Here is a 14,677-nt window from a genome sequence, read left to right as displayed (position 1 = left end):
CCTTTTTATGGGAAACCCAACTTCTTACTACATTAGAAATGTCAGGAGAGCTGATTGATCCTGTTTACGGTGCTACACAAGCTACAGAACGCAAATGTGTTGATGGGCTCCAAGAAAATTTCCCAGCAGCTTACCTGTTCTAAGTGAAGATAAATAACTTATTTTATCACATATAGCGCAACCGCAAGATATACAAGATGGTGTTCCACTTCAAGAATGTACTAATACTCCCCAGCAATGTTATGACCAAGCGAGTCACCATAGGAATCTCTAGATGTAACAGCTGGGACTGCTCAATGTCCATGTAAGTGTGACGTCTATGAGAGCCTATGGACATGGCCCAAGCTCTAGTCCTCCTCCCGGAGTTCTGTGAGCAGCTTGCAGCACAGACGCCGAGCAGTCTGCTACACCTGGAGAAGTAGATTTCACATTTATTACCCATGATGTGTAACGCTTTGTATTTTAAATTAAGCTTGAATAGGAGCCTGCAGATCTCTCATCTATCATGTGCATGTTGCTATACACTTTGACCACTAGGTGGCACCATAATACAAAAGTAAACGTCATCTGGATCCTTCACTAGATCATTTGTAACAGTATGTAAATAGCAAATATACTTAATTTCTTATTATCTATAAAATTAATAACATGTTAAAGTGGGGGACATAGGGGACTAGTTTGGAATCATGTTACCTGACAGTCTATTTTTCCATTCATAATGTAAACTATTACAGAAATGTGCCAGCATGCACTGTAGTCTCAAACATGGAAAAAACAAAGGGGGGTTTCAAGAGCCCCTTCCAGTAAACCCTGCCTCCAAACACGTTCGAAGAAATAACCTATAAAGAGACTTACTTGAAGCCTTGCAGTCATACCATCTGAGTCCACTTTGTCTGCTCATATTAAACTGTAGCCGCAGCTTCTGACAGAAAGATGGCGTACTTTGAAAAAAGACTACAGGAAGCTTTCTTGCACAGCACCACTCACACTTTGTAAGATCAGATGTTTTCAGTATTAATTCTTCAGAGCCACCTTCTACATCTGGTGCTATGGACAAGAAATATACCATGTTCACTAGCTGTATTAGAAATAATTACACAAAAAAAGGCCACACCCACAGACATAGAAAATTCATTAGCAAATACATCTCTCTCTCTATGCTACACACGACAGTTATTAACCCTGTTGCCCTATACTACATGTGCAAGCCTCATTACTTCTGACAGAAATTGGACCATAATATCTGCCATCAATAATCTGTGTGTTGCCATCTTAAAGGGGTTCTCAGGGAATTAAGAAAATGAAAATACTTAAAATAACTTTTATTCTAAATATTTCACAAATAACTTTAGTTATAATGGCTTGTTTTGTCTAGGGAGTAATCATTAGGAGAAATAAAATGGGCGCCTTCCTATTAGTGCACACAAAACCTGTCCTAATCATAATAGCAGGACTGGTTACTTCAGAACACTGAGAGCTGCCACATCCTCCTCTCTGCTCTGCTTGTCAGGGATTATGATCCTGAATACAGTTTAATATGATCTCCAGCTTAAAGGGGTTGTCTCATCATTGACAATGGGGGCATATCGCTAGGATATGCCCCCATTGTTTTAAAGGTGCGGGTCCCACCGCCGGGACCTGCATCTATATCGAGAACGAAGCCCCGCAAGTGAAGGTGGTCACATTGCGAGTGGGCAGCCGCCCTCCATTCATTTTCTATGGGGCCGGCAAAAATATCTGAGCGCTGGCTCAGCTATTTCTGTCAGCCCCATAGAAATTAATGGTAGCGGGGCTTGGTGGTGGCCGGACCGGAGTCCTCCAGACACCACCTTACGGGGCTCCGTTCTCTATATAGGTGCGGGTCCCAGCGGTGGGACCCGCACCTATAAGACAACGGGGGTATATCCTAGCGAATTGCCCCCATTGTCTATGATGAGACAACCCCTTTAATCTTTGTAGGAATGGAGTTCATGAGGAGACATGAAGAACGGAGAGGACGGACAGGACAGACTGTGGTAATGTGGGGCTGTGATAATGGAGACTGCTGCTCCTTAGTCACATCCCCACCTCCTCTCTGTAATTTATGTCTCCTCATGAACACCATTCCTACAGAGAGTCATCTGAAGATCTTATCATCTGTATTCAGCATCATAATCCCTGACAAGTAGCAGAGGAGGATGAGGCAGCTCTTTAGCTCAGTGTTGTGAAGTAACTTGTCCTGTGTGATTAGGACAGGTTTTGTGTGTACTAATAGGAGGGGAGCCATTGTATATCTCCTAATGATTGCTCCCTAGACAAAACAAGCCATTCTAACTAATGAAAGGTCTATGAGAATATATATTTATAATAAAGTAATATTTGAGTATTTTTATTTTCTTAGTTCCTGGAAAACCTCTTTAACTTACCTATTTTAACCGCTTCATTACCAGAGTTTTTAACCCCCTTCCTAACCAGGCCAATTTTTCAGTTTTACCAATGGGCCTATCTAACTGCAAATATCTGAGCCAAACTACATGTACTTGATATTTTTCACAGGAGACATTGGACCTTTCTTCTTTCTTCATTATATGACAGATATAACTCAATAAAATATTGAGGGGAAAAAACGTGAAAATTGTGAAATAAATCTCTACTTTTCCTCTTTTTCTGTTACAAAAGCATTTCTGAAACCATTAACATATGTTTGCACTGTAAAAAAAATAAAATAAAAAAAAATAAAATAAAAAAATAAAAATGTTCCTTAATGATGTAATTTATCTACAGGCTGGGCTCACAGCAAGACTTCAAAGACCTGAGTGCATTTTGGCAGCCGATTTTTCTATTGCTGGTGCTATGGCACCGTACTGCCAGAACAGATGTCTTGAAGTACCAAAACATTAAAAACTCAAAGTGACTTTTTTTTTAAACATTGACTCAGTTATTCATTTTGGGAAAATTGACATTTCAAGCTTGGAGAGCTCTTAAGGAGAGGCTCTGCCCCTATACCACCAGTTAATTGTGAGAACCTGTCCTAAAACACATCTAACACAAACTTTTTTTAATTTATTTTTTTACACATTTTATTTATATTATATATATATATTTTTCATGGAAAAACTATTACCAGTAAGTATAATTCTGAATTTCCCTTATGCTCATGACAGTACCCTTGTGAGAAGACTAGAATAGTAACTAGCTTGGGGGAAGGGGACTACTGCCTGCAAGACCTTCCTGCTGAAAGATAAACGGTCCTTAGAGTCTAAATCTAACCTGTAGTGAGGGAAAAAAAGTACATGGAGACTTCCAGAAATTTGTTCTAGAGATGCATCAGCCCTCTCTGCCCAAGAAGTAAAAATGGATCTGGTTGAGTGAGCACCAAATCCCAAAGGGGGAGTTTCCCCCGCTGAGAAATAGGCTAAAGCGATATCCAGATGGATAGTGGAGGCTACCGTTTTAGAAGAAACTTTATTACCTTTGTTTTTTCCACCAAACTGTACAAAAAGTCTAGAGGATTTCCTCCATTGACCAGTGACTTTCAGATATTCAGACAGGCATCTTAATGTCTAAACAATGGAGCCTCCTCTCTTTCTGGTTCTTTGGGGATTGACACAAGGATGGAAGAACAATGTATTGGGTTCTATAATACAGGGAGACCACTTTAGGTAGAAAAGAAGGATTTGGTTTAATGAGCACTCTGTCCTCCATGATGTTAGTATAAGGAGGAGAGTCTGAAAGGGCAGAAATCTCACCCACACACCTGGCAGAGGTGATAGCCACCAGAAAAGCAGTTTTTAAAGACAAAGTTTTAATAGAAAAATCCTACAGAGGTTCGAAAGGAGGCTCCATCATTCTAGACAAAACTAGATTAAGATCCCACGGCGGAACGGAAGATCTGATCACAGGCTTAATCCTACTAACCGCATTAAAGAACCTCCTAATCCACGTATGATTGGCAATAGGGAAATCAAAGAAAGCACTAAGGGCAGAAACTTGAACTTTAAGGGTTCTAATAGGTGCTTATCAAGACCCTTTTGTAAAAAAATCTAAAATTTGGGACATAGGAGGAGAACTCAAGGGATCTACCGGGACTTTAGAAAAGTTTAAGAAGGTCTTCTATAATCTGAGGTAAATAGTAGAGGTTACTTCTTTCCTACATGATAAAAGGGTAGCTATAACTTCTTTAGATAGACCCATACGCTCTAGGGTTTCCCCTTCAAATACCAGGCTGTTAGAAGAAGGTTTCTCACTTCTGGATGGAAGACAGGACCCTGAAACAACAGATTCTGCCTTTCCGGAAGAATCCAGGGATCTGCAAGAGATAGCTTCCTCAACCAAGTGAACCACGTTCTCCTTAGCCAGAAAGGGGCGATTAGACTGAGCCTCGTCTGTTCCTGCCTCATCTTCTGTAATACCCTCAGAAGAAGTCTTAAAGGAGGAAAGGCATACAGAAGCTGATCCAGCCATGGAAGGGAGAAGGCGTCTATACCTGATGGAAAATCTTTCGGATTTAGAGAAAAGAATAGGTTGCATTTTTTGTTCTGTCTGGTTGCAAAAAGGTCTACTTGAGGTTGGCCCCACAGCTGAACTATCTGACTGAAGACTTCTTGGATTAAACACCATTCTCCCTGATCCAAATGGTTTCTGCTTAGATAATCCGCCACCTTGTTTTCTGTTCCCTTTAAGTGTACTGCCTTGATGAAAGGAACATAAGGAATGATTCGAAAAAAAATGTCTGCGGCTAAGGACATAAGATTTTCTGACCTTGTCCCTCCTTGCCTGTTTAGGTAGGATACCACCGTGGTGCTGTCTGAGAAGATTTTTACTCCCTTTCCTTGTATTTTGGGTAGGAATTCTCTTAACCCCAACAGAACCGCTCTCAACTCCCTTATATTCTGGGAATCCTGACTCTCTCTCTGAACTCCACACCCCGCTGCCGAAAACCCACTGACAATAGGCCCCCCACCCAGTCGGACTGGCATCGGTGGTGATGGTTATTTGCTCCTGTAGATCCCAAGGGAGGCCCTGAGTAAGATTTGAAGGTTCCAGCCACCAGGTTAAGGATTGTTTTACAGGAGGGGTGAGAGGAAGTGGGGCATCCAACGGGGACAAGGATCCCTGCCACTCTTTTAGAATCTGCCATTGAAGCATCCTGGAGTGAAACAGTGCCCAACTGACAGCAGGTAACGTGGAGGTCATTCTGCCTAATACTGCCATCCCTTGCCTGATAGTTCGATTTTATGAGGCTACCAGGGACAGCACACCTTCTCTTATTTGGGATATCTTGCGCTAAGGGAGGATGCAACGCAGCTTCACAGAAATCAGAAACAGTCCTAGAAACACATTTTTGGGAAGGGGTCAGGTTGGACTTTTCCCAGTTTATCTGCCACCCTAGCTTTGCTAGAATTTCTACTACTTCTAGAAGACGAGAGGTTAGAAGGTCTTCGGATTCTGCCACCACTAGAAGATCGTCCAAATAAGGAATAAAAAGAATGTCTCTTTCCCTTATGTGGGCCATAACCTCTGCCATCAGTTTCGTAAAGAGCCTGGGGGCCTGAGATATTCCAAACGGAAGTGCTCTGTATTGTAAATGATGAACTTGTTCTTCAATACACACCGCCACTCAGATATTTTTTAAAATCTGCATGAATTGGAATGTGATAATAGGCATCCTTTAGTTTATGTCTATGGTAGCTATGACACAGTCTTCGGATTCCATTCTGAATTTTTTGTATTTTAGGTACTAATTTAAGTCTCTCAGGTTTATAATCATTCTGAATGATCCGTCTGGCTTGGGTACGAGAAAAAGGGATGAATAAAAACCACTCCCCTTCTCTGAGTCTGGAACAGGAACAAGAACCTTTTTCTTTAAAAGGGAAGAAACTTATGGTTTTAGTGCTAAGTCTCTTACAGAATTTGGAACCAGATTTGTAATTTTTAATCTTTCTGTGGGGGAGAGAAACTCTAGACGAAACCAGTCTTTTATAATACCAATAATCCAAGGGGTTGCCGAGATTTTTTCCCAAGCCCGAGAAAAGAGAGGAAGTCCTCCCCCCACGGGACAGTAACAGTCATTGTTGACCAGCCTTGGGCCCTGAAGTGGACTGGGTATTAAAGAGGAATCCCTTATCCTTCCTACCTCCGTTTTCTTTCCAATTATTCTGCTTTTTGTCTGTTCTATTGAAAATGTTTCTGTGAAAAAACTGTGGTCTTTTAGGGGGTCTGGAAACAGGAAAGCCTTTTTTCTTGTCAGAGGCCTTTTCTAAAAGGTCGTCCAAAACTGACCCAAAAAGGAAATCTCCCTGGCACGGAATAGAGCAAAGCTTATTTTTTGAACCCGTGTCACCAGACCACCCCTTAAGCCAAATGGCCCTCCTAGCAGAATTAGATAGAGCTGCTGACCTGGCATTTAAACTTAATGCATCCGCAGAAGCATCCGAAATGAAGTCCACCGCTTTAAAGATGGTAGGAAACACCCCTAGCAACTGGTCTCTGGAGGTTTTATTCTGGATATGGGATTCTAACTCTTGTAGCCATAACTTTAAAGGCCGGCAGTAGAGGTAGTGGCAATATTTGGTTTAAATGCCTGAGTAGAGGCCTCCCATACTTTAAGGTATACTTCTGCCCGTCTATCCATCAGATCTTTCAAGGCACCGATGTCCGCAAAAGGCAAAGCAGACCTTTTAGAAATCTTGGCGATTGGGGTGTCCAATTTAGGCAGGAGGACTCGCCCTCATCAAAAGGATATTTTCTTTTAACATTTCTAGGGATAAAAAACTTCTTGTCAGGTTTTTTCCACTCTTCCCGATTTAAATATATTATATTTTCGTTTAACTGAAAAACTCGATCTTTTGTGCCCCAGGTCAGCAAACATTATATCTTGAATAGATTTTTGATCCCTAGATTCACCTTCACCTTGGCTCTAATAGCCTTGAGCAGAGAATCCGTATCCTCAGGGGAAAATAAAGGTCTACCCGTGGTTTCTTTATCTGAGGAAGAGTTTGAATCTTCCAGGGTTTCTCCTTAAACAAACAAAAAACATGGAGCTCATAGGATACCCATAAAAATATATCTTTAATAGCGTATCAATAAAATGACAAACATATTACCGTTAAAAAAAAAAAATGAAGGTGACAGAGAAAAGACACCATCCCAGCTTTATACAGACCGCATCAATTAATACAATAACAGCAACTAATCTAAATCGTAGGACAATATCACGATGGGTCAGCAATGTCAGGATCATGGAACAGTAATTACAGTCACCCAGAATCAACCGCAGCCCTGTGCAAATAAGCCCTATCAAAGTAAGAGCATAATCGCATATGCAATAAAACATGAAGCCAACTCCCCTAAACAAGTGAGACTGTGAGAGCCAGGATGGCGCTACCCCGACACGTGTTTCAGCGTGCCTTCGTCCAGGAGTTACCTGTTGGCTAAGATCAAGTGTAGTATCTGTTCTTATAAGTCCGGTGAGCTCGCTCCCGGGCTGTAAACTCCTGTCCATACAGGGCATACCTGAGGAATGGAGGAGAGCAGTGAACCACACAGCATCCCTAGCGTGTACGGCTTGGGTTTAAAAGGTACCCTTGCTGGGTGACGAAGGGCTCTGCTGGATCGAAGCCAGGGGCTGAGTTGTTTGGAGCGGTGACCCTGGGGTGCCTTAACTTACTGGGGGTGGGATCCCACTGAGTGACGGCACATTTGCATGCACTTCACTTTCACACAATTTGAGCACACTCACCTCTCTTTGCTCGGCTTCGGCCTTGAAAAGAGGAGGAATTTTTATAATTCCGGCCGAATGCCCAGGCCGTAATGGCGCACATTCACTTTATTAAATTTTTTATGTTAACTGTGTGTTCACTTTCCAAGTTTGTGTGTATACTAGTATTTCTTGGGTTACAGCGCCCTTATGTGCAGCCACCCCCCCCCCCCCCCCCCCCCCCGAGAGGTTTAGGGTGTGTGTGTGTGTGGCCACCCCGGTTCCGCACACCTCGCAAAACCCCTTGGGCTCTACCTTTGGGGACAGCCCAGCCTTGTTGTTGAAGCTCTGTGCAGACACCTTGGGTGGCAGCCTAGGTGGAAGCCGGAGCATAGACTTTGTGTACCCTCGGCTTCGGGTTGCCTGGGCAAAACTGGCTTCGGCAGGAAGTAGCCCGTTTTTTTCCGGTCCCTTGCAGGAGCCATAGGCCCGGAGGGACTGGGATAGGTTTATGGGGGCCCTTCTCTTATGGAGTGGGCCTGCGATAGACTTTAGCCTAGTGCACGTTTTTTGTGTGCCACGCTTCACGATTTTGTTGCACGGGGGTAGAAAGCACGCTCCTCTGGCTTTAAAAAAAAAAATAAACATCCTGAGGTAGTGCAAGTACTCCACCTATGGAAGGAGGTTAATGCGACAGCATGCAGTGGTAGTGCCAATACTCCGCCTATGGAATGGGGTAATGCTACTGGGTGTACGGTATCCAGCAGCAATTACCCTGCCTATTGAGGGCAGTTAATGCTACGGGACATACGGTATGCAGCAGTAGAGCAATAATTTTGCCTGCAGCAACAGTAGGTACTGAAACCAGTGCCTATGGAAGGGAATGAGACTGCATGTACCGCATGTTGTGGATTTGAAAAAGGGGGAGCGCAGTAGGAGTGACAGCTATTAACACTACAATAGCTGGAAAAAAAAAACACCAGGCGCTAAATGGGCTTTTTTTTGTGTGTGTGCTTACCATATATTTGAAGTTGATCCACCACCATTTGTAATTGCACATGTAATTGTGACCTAATGCGATGCCGAGCCCCAACCACAATTAGGAGAAGGAGGCCAGCGAGGGGTTAATTTATTTATTATTATCCTTTATTTATTTATTTTATGAGTGGAGCGGGGCTTTTGAATGAAGGGAGCGTAGTAGGCTGCAAAGCCGGGACTCGTGTAGGCGCGGGCCGACCGGAAGTACTTCCAGCTGGGACGGAATGCAGTAAGCGTGGCCGCGGAACTGCCTGAATCCTGGGACCGAGGAAGACCAGGAACGGGCATATCCATTGTGAATGAAGCGGCGGCCGCCCCAGGAACAGAATCGACCACTCGGAACAGCACCAGCAGGTTCCAAAGGGAAGGGGGTGGAGGGAACGGTACAAGGCGATGTGAGGTAAAGGGGAGGGGGGCCTCAAGCACCTGGTTAAAAGCAGGAAGGAGAGAACCCAGGCCAAGGTGGAGTGGAGCGAGTGGAGATGTGGTGAGTGGGGATGGTGGTGGAGGAGTGGGTTATACCCACCCTGTGTTCACCATACTCACCCCATCTTCAACCTCTTCTCTTCACCCCCCCTCGGGGTACCAGCAGGGTCACCTCCTCAGCCACTAGCACCGAGATGGTAGTGAGGCTGCAGTAGAGGGAAGGGGGAGGGGGAGTGACGACTGCAGAAATGCAGGTGACCCCATGGCTGGCGGGATGCAGGGGAGCTGGGCTGCCCTACTCCACTTTGCCTTCTTGGTTAGGTCGGGCGGTGAGGTCTGCCTCCTACAGACACTAAGCTAAAACTGATTAACTCAGTGTATAGTTGAGAGGAGCTAACACTTTTTTGCTTCGTGTCGCCTCCTAGTGGCAGCAGCTAAACCCATGGTCCCCAATGATACGAGCGAGAAAAAATGTTTTTACATATGAAAACTCCATTCCTACAGAGATTCAGCTGAAGATCTTATTAGCTGTATTCAGGATCATAATCCCTGACAAGCAGAGCAGAGAGGAGGATGAGGCAGTTCTTTACCTCAGTGTTGTGAAGTAACTTGTCCTGCTGTGTGGACAGGTTTTGTGTGTACTAATAGGACGGCGGACATTTTATTCCTCCTAATGATTGCGCCCTAGACAAAATGAGCCATTATAACTAATGAAAGGTATTTGGGAATATATGTATAATAAAGCAATATTTACGTTTTTTATTTTTCTAATTCCTGGAGAACCCCATTAATGAAAATTCTAATTCAAGTTCTAATTAGAAAGGTATAAAATTCTCACTTACTGTCACCTCCAATAGAAGGTCGCAAATACAATATTTCTAAATTAACAGTTAAACTACATGTGAGAATAAATTAAACAAATGCAGAGGATTACTTACCTTCAAGTTGTATCTTTATGAAGTCTACACAAAACTGCAAAAAAAAAAAAAAAATTAACTTTTTGACAAAATGATCAACTATATACATTTTTTTTATAGGATTACAGGATTCAATAAGAACACTCCTTACATATCAACAGAGAAATAGCAAGTAGCCTAATACCTAGGCACATTTGGGGTGATTTATCAAAACTGGTGTAAAGGAAAACTGGCTTAGTCGCCCATAGCAGCCAATCAGATTCAACTTTTCATTTTCCAAAGGAGCTCTGAAAAACTAAATGGAACGCGATTGGTTGCTATGGGCCCTTTACATCAGTTTTGATAAATCTCCCCCACTGGCTCCTGAGATTTGTCAAGCACCGTTGTAACTAATATTACTTATCTTTGTCTTGGGAGTCTATTAGCTTTTGTAGGTGTAGCAAAGCTATACTTTATAACTGTAACAAGAAAGGCGGCATGCAGAACTGAGAGGAAACTGCGAATGGGTTACAGTTGTCAGACAACCTCCTAGACATTAAAGGGGTATTCTGGTTGTTAAGTTATCCCCTATCTACAGAATAGGGGATAACCTTTAGATTTAGACTGCTGGGACCCCCACCGATCACAAGAATGGATCCCCCTGAAATGAACGTAGTGGCAGGTCGGGCATGTGAACTCCAGGTATCATTTATTTATGGGAGTTCCAGAAATACCTGAGCACTATACTCTGTCTCCAGAACTCCCGTAGAGATGAAAGGAGCGGCAGTACACATGCTCCACCTGCCACTACATTCATTTCGGAGGCTCCAAGGAGTACGGGGTAACCGATCTCATGATCAATGGGGGTCTCAGTGGTAGGACCCCACTGATCTAATAGTTATCCCCAATCCTGTGATAACAACCAGAATACCCATTTAATGCACATCCGGGCAAGTTGAACAAGCATGTAAAAAAAAGGGCTGACCCATGATTAAATACCACATTAGTCTGCCGGACTGTGCTAGCCCTGGACTAGGCACAGCACAAGCTCGGGGTTGTACTGACTTATCTCCTGTGGGTGGCCAGCTTACACAGAGGATATGGTACAATGGTCAGCCCTAACCACTGGAGAAGGTGTTACACAGAAAAACTACATATGAATGCGGAAACAAGACTACTTTACCGCACGGCACATACACAGATTTTAGAATTTATTTATTTTTGGACATAAAAATGACTGACAATGTCTCCTCATCTTACACTCACCACGACAGGCTCGGTTATCGCACGGTAAAGGGTCCCTATACGTATATTCCGACACACGAGGATCATGCTTTCACAAGGTTTTACAGGACACTGCAGCACGCTGGGCGATTCACTAGGCAGCGGCAACTGGGAAACTCGACGCCGCTTTACCGGAGTCACAGCAACAGTATTGCCAAACTGGGAATGAAATGGAGAATTAGAACTGACTAGTACACAACCAAGATTAGCACCTCATTGAAAGCGCTTAGAGAGCATCAATTCTGGACTCATCTGTGGGAGTCAGTCAAACAAGACTACAAAACATGTGAAATGTTACGCTACCTCATCCTTCATTCTTGCTTTCCTTGGGATGGCGACAGGCAGGTCAGGCTCAGCTGCACTACTATATTTGCTATCTACTAAACTATTTTCTCTCAGAGCTGCTTCTACTTTCTCAGAAGATGGAACAGGAGAGGAACAAGCTGAATCTGCAGGCCGAGGAGAGATGCTCTCTACCCTGCTGGTGCTTCCAGTGCTAATATTATCTTCATCGTCACTAGACAGGATAACTGTTGGGGAAAAGTTTACAGTTAAAAAATACAGAATGAGAAAAAATATATATATTTTAAAGTAACAAAATAAATGGGATCCCATCCAAAAATCACCTCAATGAAAACAGTAGGAAAAACAAATTCAAAGCCACTTAGCAGACAGTGTGCTCCAGGAGAACGATTAGAGGAGCTTCAACATAGAAAAAACATCTGCCTTCTTTCAAACAAGGATAAAAGGAACATTGCGAGACCAGATGCAGCATGTGGATTGCGGCAGCCCTCATCTATATTCTCTAACTACTCTTTTAAAAAATGGGAAAACAAACCAAGTCACCCTATAGCCAAGAAAGGAGTTAGGAAGCCACCTTCCAATAGGTGGTGCTGGCGAGATGGTTCTCTTTTTCTCATCCGTTCATTAGGGAATGCAGCTCACGTTCAAGCCTGTGTCCCGCAATGAACGAAAGAGGTTTTACGGCAAGTACAAAAATCTAGTTTTGGCATATTCATTTCCCATGGAGCATTGCCAATAAGTCTTCATACCATGGCTTCATACCATGGAGCGCTCCCAGTACGCCTTCATACAGGACTGGTCTCATTAAAGGGAGTCCTTCACCTAAAATCACCATTATACAACACTAACATCAGGATCTTCATTACATTCCCCGTATTAGAGTGCTACCTTCCCTATTGCGGTCTCTGCCCATAATGGGGAATGAAGTGCGCAGGCGAGGCGAATCTGTTGACCGGCACGGGCGCTGGATTTCTCACTAAGAGGAGGTAATCAGAAGAACCTAGGGTGGGCCAGAGGGGTTTCGTATGAAAAGCGTAGAGGGACCTGGGCAACGGCCGCATAAACGCCACCCCTGGGCACCTTCAGAAGCGAACAAACATATTGAATAAAAGTGTTTTTCTGAGAAAGTCGGCGATGGACAGCAATATGGAAGGTAGCATTCTAATATGGGGAATGTAATGGAGATCCTGATGTCAGTGTTCTATAATGGTGATTTTAGGTGAAAGACTCCCTTTATGAAGAAGTAGCACCCTGCCTTAACCCTGCTCAGAAAATACGAAAGCTGGATATTTTATTATGTGCTAAACAGAGTGGTAGTATAGTCTTTCATGAATGAAAACTATTACTATTTGAGTATTAAAACGAGATTTAGTGAAACTCACCTGTAAAATCTGTTTCTCGCTTGATTCATTGGGGGACACAGACCATGGGTATAGCTGCTTGCTGCCACTAGGAGGCGACACTAGGCTGAAAACTGTTAGCTCCTCCCCCACCAGCTATACCCCCTCCGGCCAGGAGAGAGCCTTCAGTTTGTGCAAAAGCAGTAGGAGAAGCAGAAGGACATAACCACATCAACTAACTCCACAGTCAACGGACCCAAACGGGGGTGGGTGCTGTGTCCCCCAATGAATCAAGCGAGAAACAGATTTTACAGGTGAGTTTCACAAAATCTCGTTTTCTCGCTTATATCATTGGGGGACACAGACCATGGGACGTCCTAAAGCAGTCCCTGGGGAGGGAACACAAAACAGAGTGAAGAAGGTAGAGACCCTCGTGACCGTCATCACACAGCGGCCTGCAAAACCAGGCGGCCCAGAGCGGCATCCGCAGAAGCAAGAGTGTGAACCCTGTAAAACTTAGTAAAAGTGTGGAGGGAAGACCAGGTCGCAGCTTTACACAACTGAGCCGCCGACTCCCGGTGGAAGTGAGCCCAGGAGGACCCAAGTGCCCTGGTAGAATGGGCCGTGATTCCCGGAGGGGGCATCCTGTCCCGAACGCGGTAACATTCCAAAATAGTGGAGCGAATCCACCGGGAGATCGTCACCTTCGAAGCTGCCAATCCCTTCCTAGAGCCCTCCGGAAGGACGAACAAGGCGTCCGTACGCCGAAACGGGGCCACGGCCGAAAGGTAAATCCGCAGAGCCCGCACCACATCCAAACGGTGCAACGACACCTCCCGCGGATGGGAGGGCCCAGGACAAAGGGACGGAAGGACAATGTCCTCATTGAGGTGAAAAGCCGACACTACCTTGAGTAAAAAGGAAGGGACCGGAAGGAGGACCACCTTGTCCAGATGAAAGATCAGGAATGGTTCACGGCATGACAGAGCTGCCAATTCTGAAACCCTTCAAATGGATGTGATGGCCACCAGGAAGGCCACTTTCCAGGACAGCAGGCGGAGGGAAGCCTCCCGCAAGGGTTCGAAAGGGGAAGCCTGCAGAACTCCCAATACCAAGTTGAGATCCCACGGATGAAGCGGAGGACGGAGTGCGCAACGCCCTGAAGGAAGGTACTAACAGGACCCAGTCCCGCCAAGGATCGTTGAAAGAAAATGGAAAGGGCTGACACCTGGCCCTTCAAGGAGCTTAGCGCCATGCCCAATTCCAGTCCGGACTGAAGGAAGGCCAAAACGACCGGCAGGGAGAAGGATCTGGGAGATAGGTCCCTCTCCTCACAGAAACGAAGGAAGGACTTCCAAGTTCTATAATATATCCTGGAAGAAGTAGGTTTCCTGGCCCGAATGAGCGTCCGAACCACTGCATTGGAAAAACCCTGCTGTTTCAAAAGGAAGGTTTCAAGAGCCACGCCGTCAAACGAAGAGTATCTAAACTCGGGTGGAAGACGGGCCCTTGCGACAGAAGATTGGGTCTGAGAGGGAGCGGGTACGGAACGTCCCCTAGCAGGAGGTCAAGATCCAAGTACCATGCCCGGCGCGGCCAGTCCGGAGCGATCAGCAGAGTCTGAACGCCCTCCCACTTGATCCTGCGGAGAATCCGAGGCAGGAGGTACAGCGGGGGAAAGACAGAGGAATGTGAACCCGTCCCACGCGCCA

The 14,677-nt window shown here is 44.8% G+C and overlaps 1 protein-coding gene across 4 annotated transcripts in view; it reads right to left on the bottom strand.

Moving 5' to 3' along the window:
- The window catches only part of SENP6 (SUMO specific peptidase 6), a 94,042-nt gene that overhangs the window by 35,750 nt on the left and 43,615 nt on the right, over positions 1-14,677 (bottom strand). For all 4 annotated transcript variants that reach the window (XM_040428665.1, XM_040428667.1, XM_040428666.1 and 1 more), the window contains 4 exons: positions 11,626-11,852; positions 11,305-11,481; positions 10,081-10,114; positions 856-1,047 (listed from right to left, as the gene is read on the bottom strand). In XM_040428665.1, the coding sequence (XP_040284599.1) occupies positions 856-1,047; positions 10,081-10,114; positions 11,305-11,481; positions 11,626-11,852 (630 nt within the window). The remainder of the gene's footprint in view (positions 1-855; positions 1,048-10,080; positions 10,115-11,304; positions 11,482-11,625; positions 11,853-14,677) is intronic.

The sequence above is a fragment of the Bufo bufo genome, chromosome 4 (assembly GCF_905171765.1).
Source record: "Bufo bufo chromosome 4, aBufBuf1.1, whole genome shotgun sequence".
In the NCBI taxonomy this organism is placed as follows: Eukaryota; Metazoa; Chordata; class Amphibia; order Anura; family Bufonidae; genus Bufo; species Bufo bufo.
The sequence above is the reverse complement of the archived record's forward strand: the minus strand, read 5'-3'. Positions and strand labels throughout refer to the sequence as shown.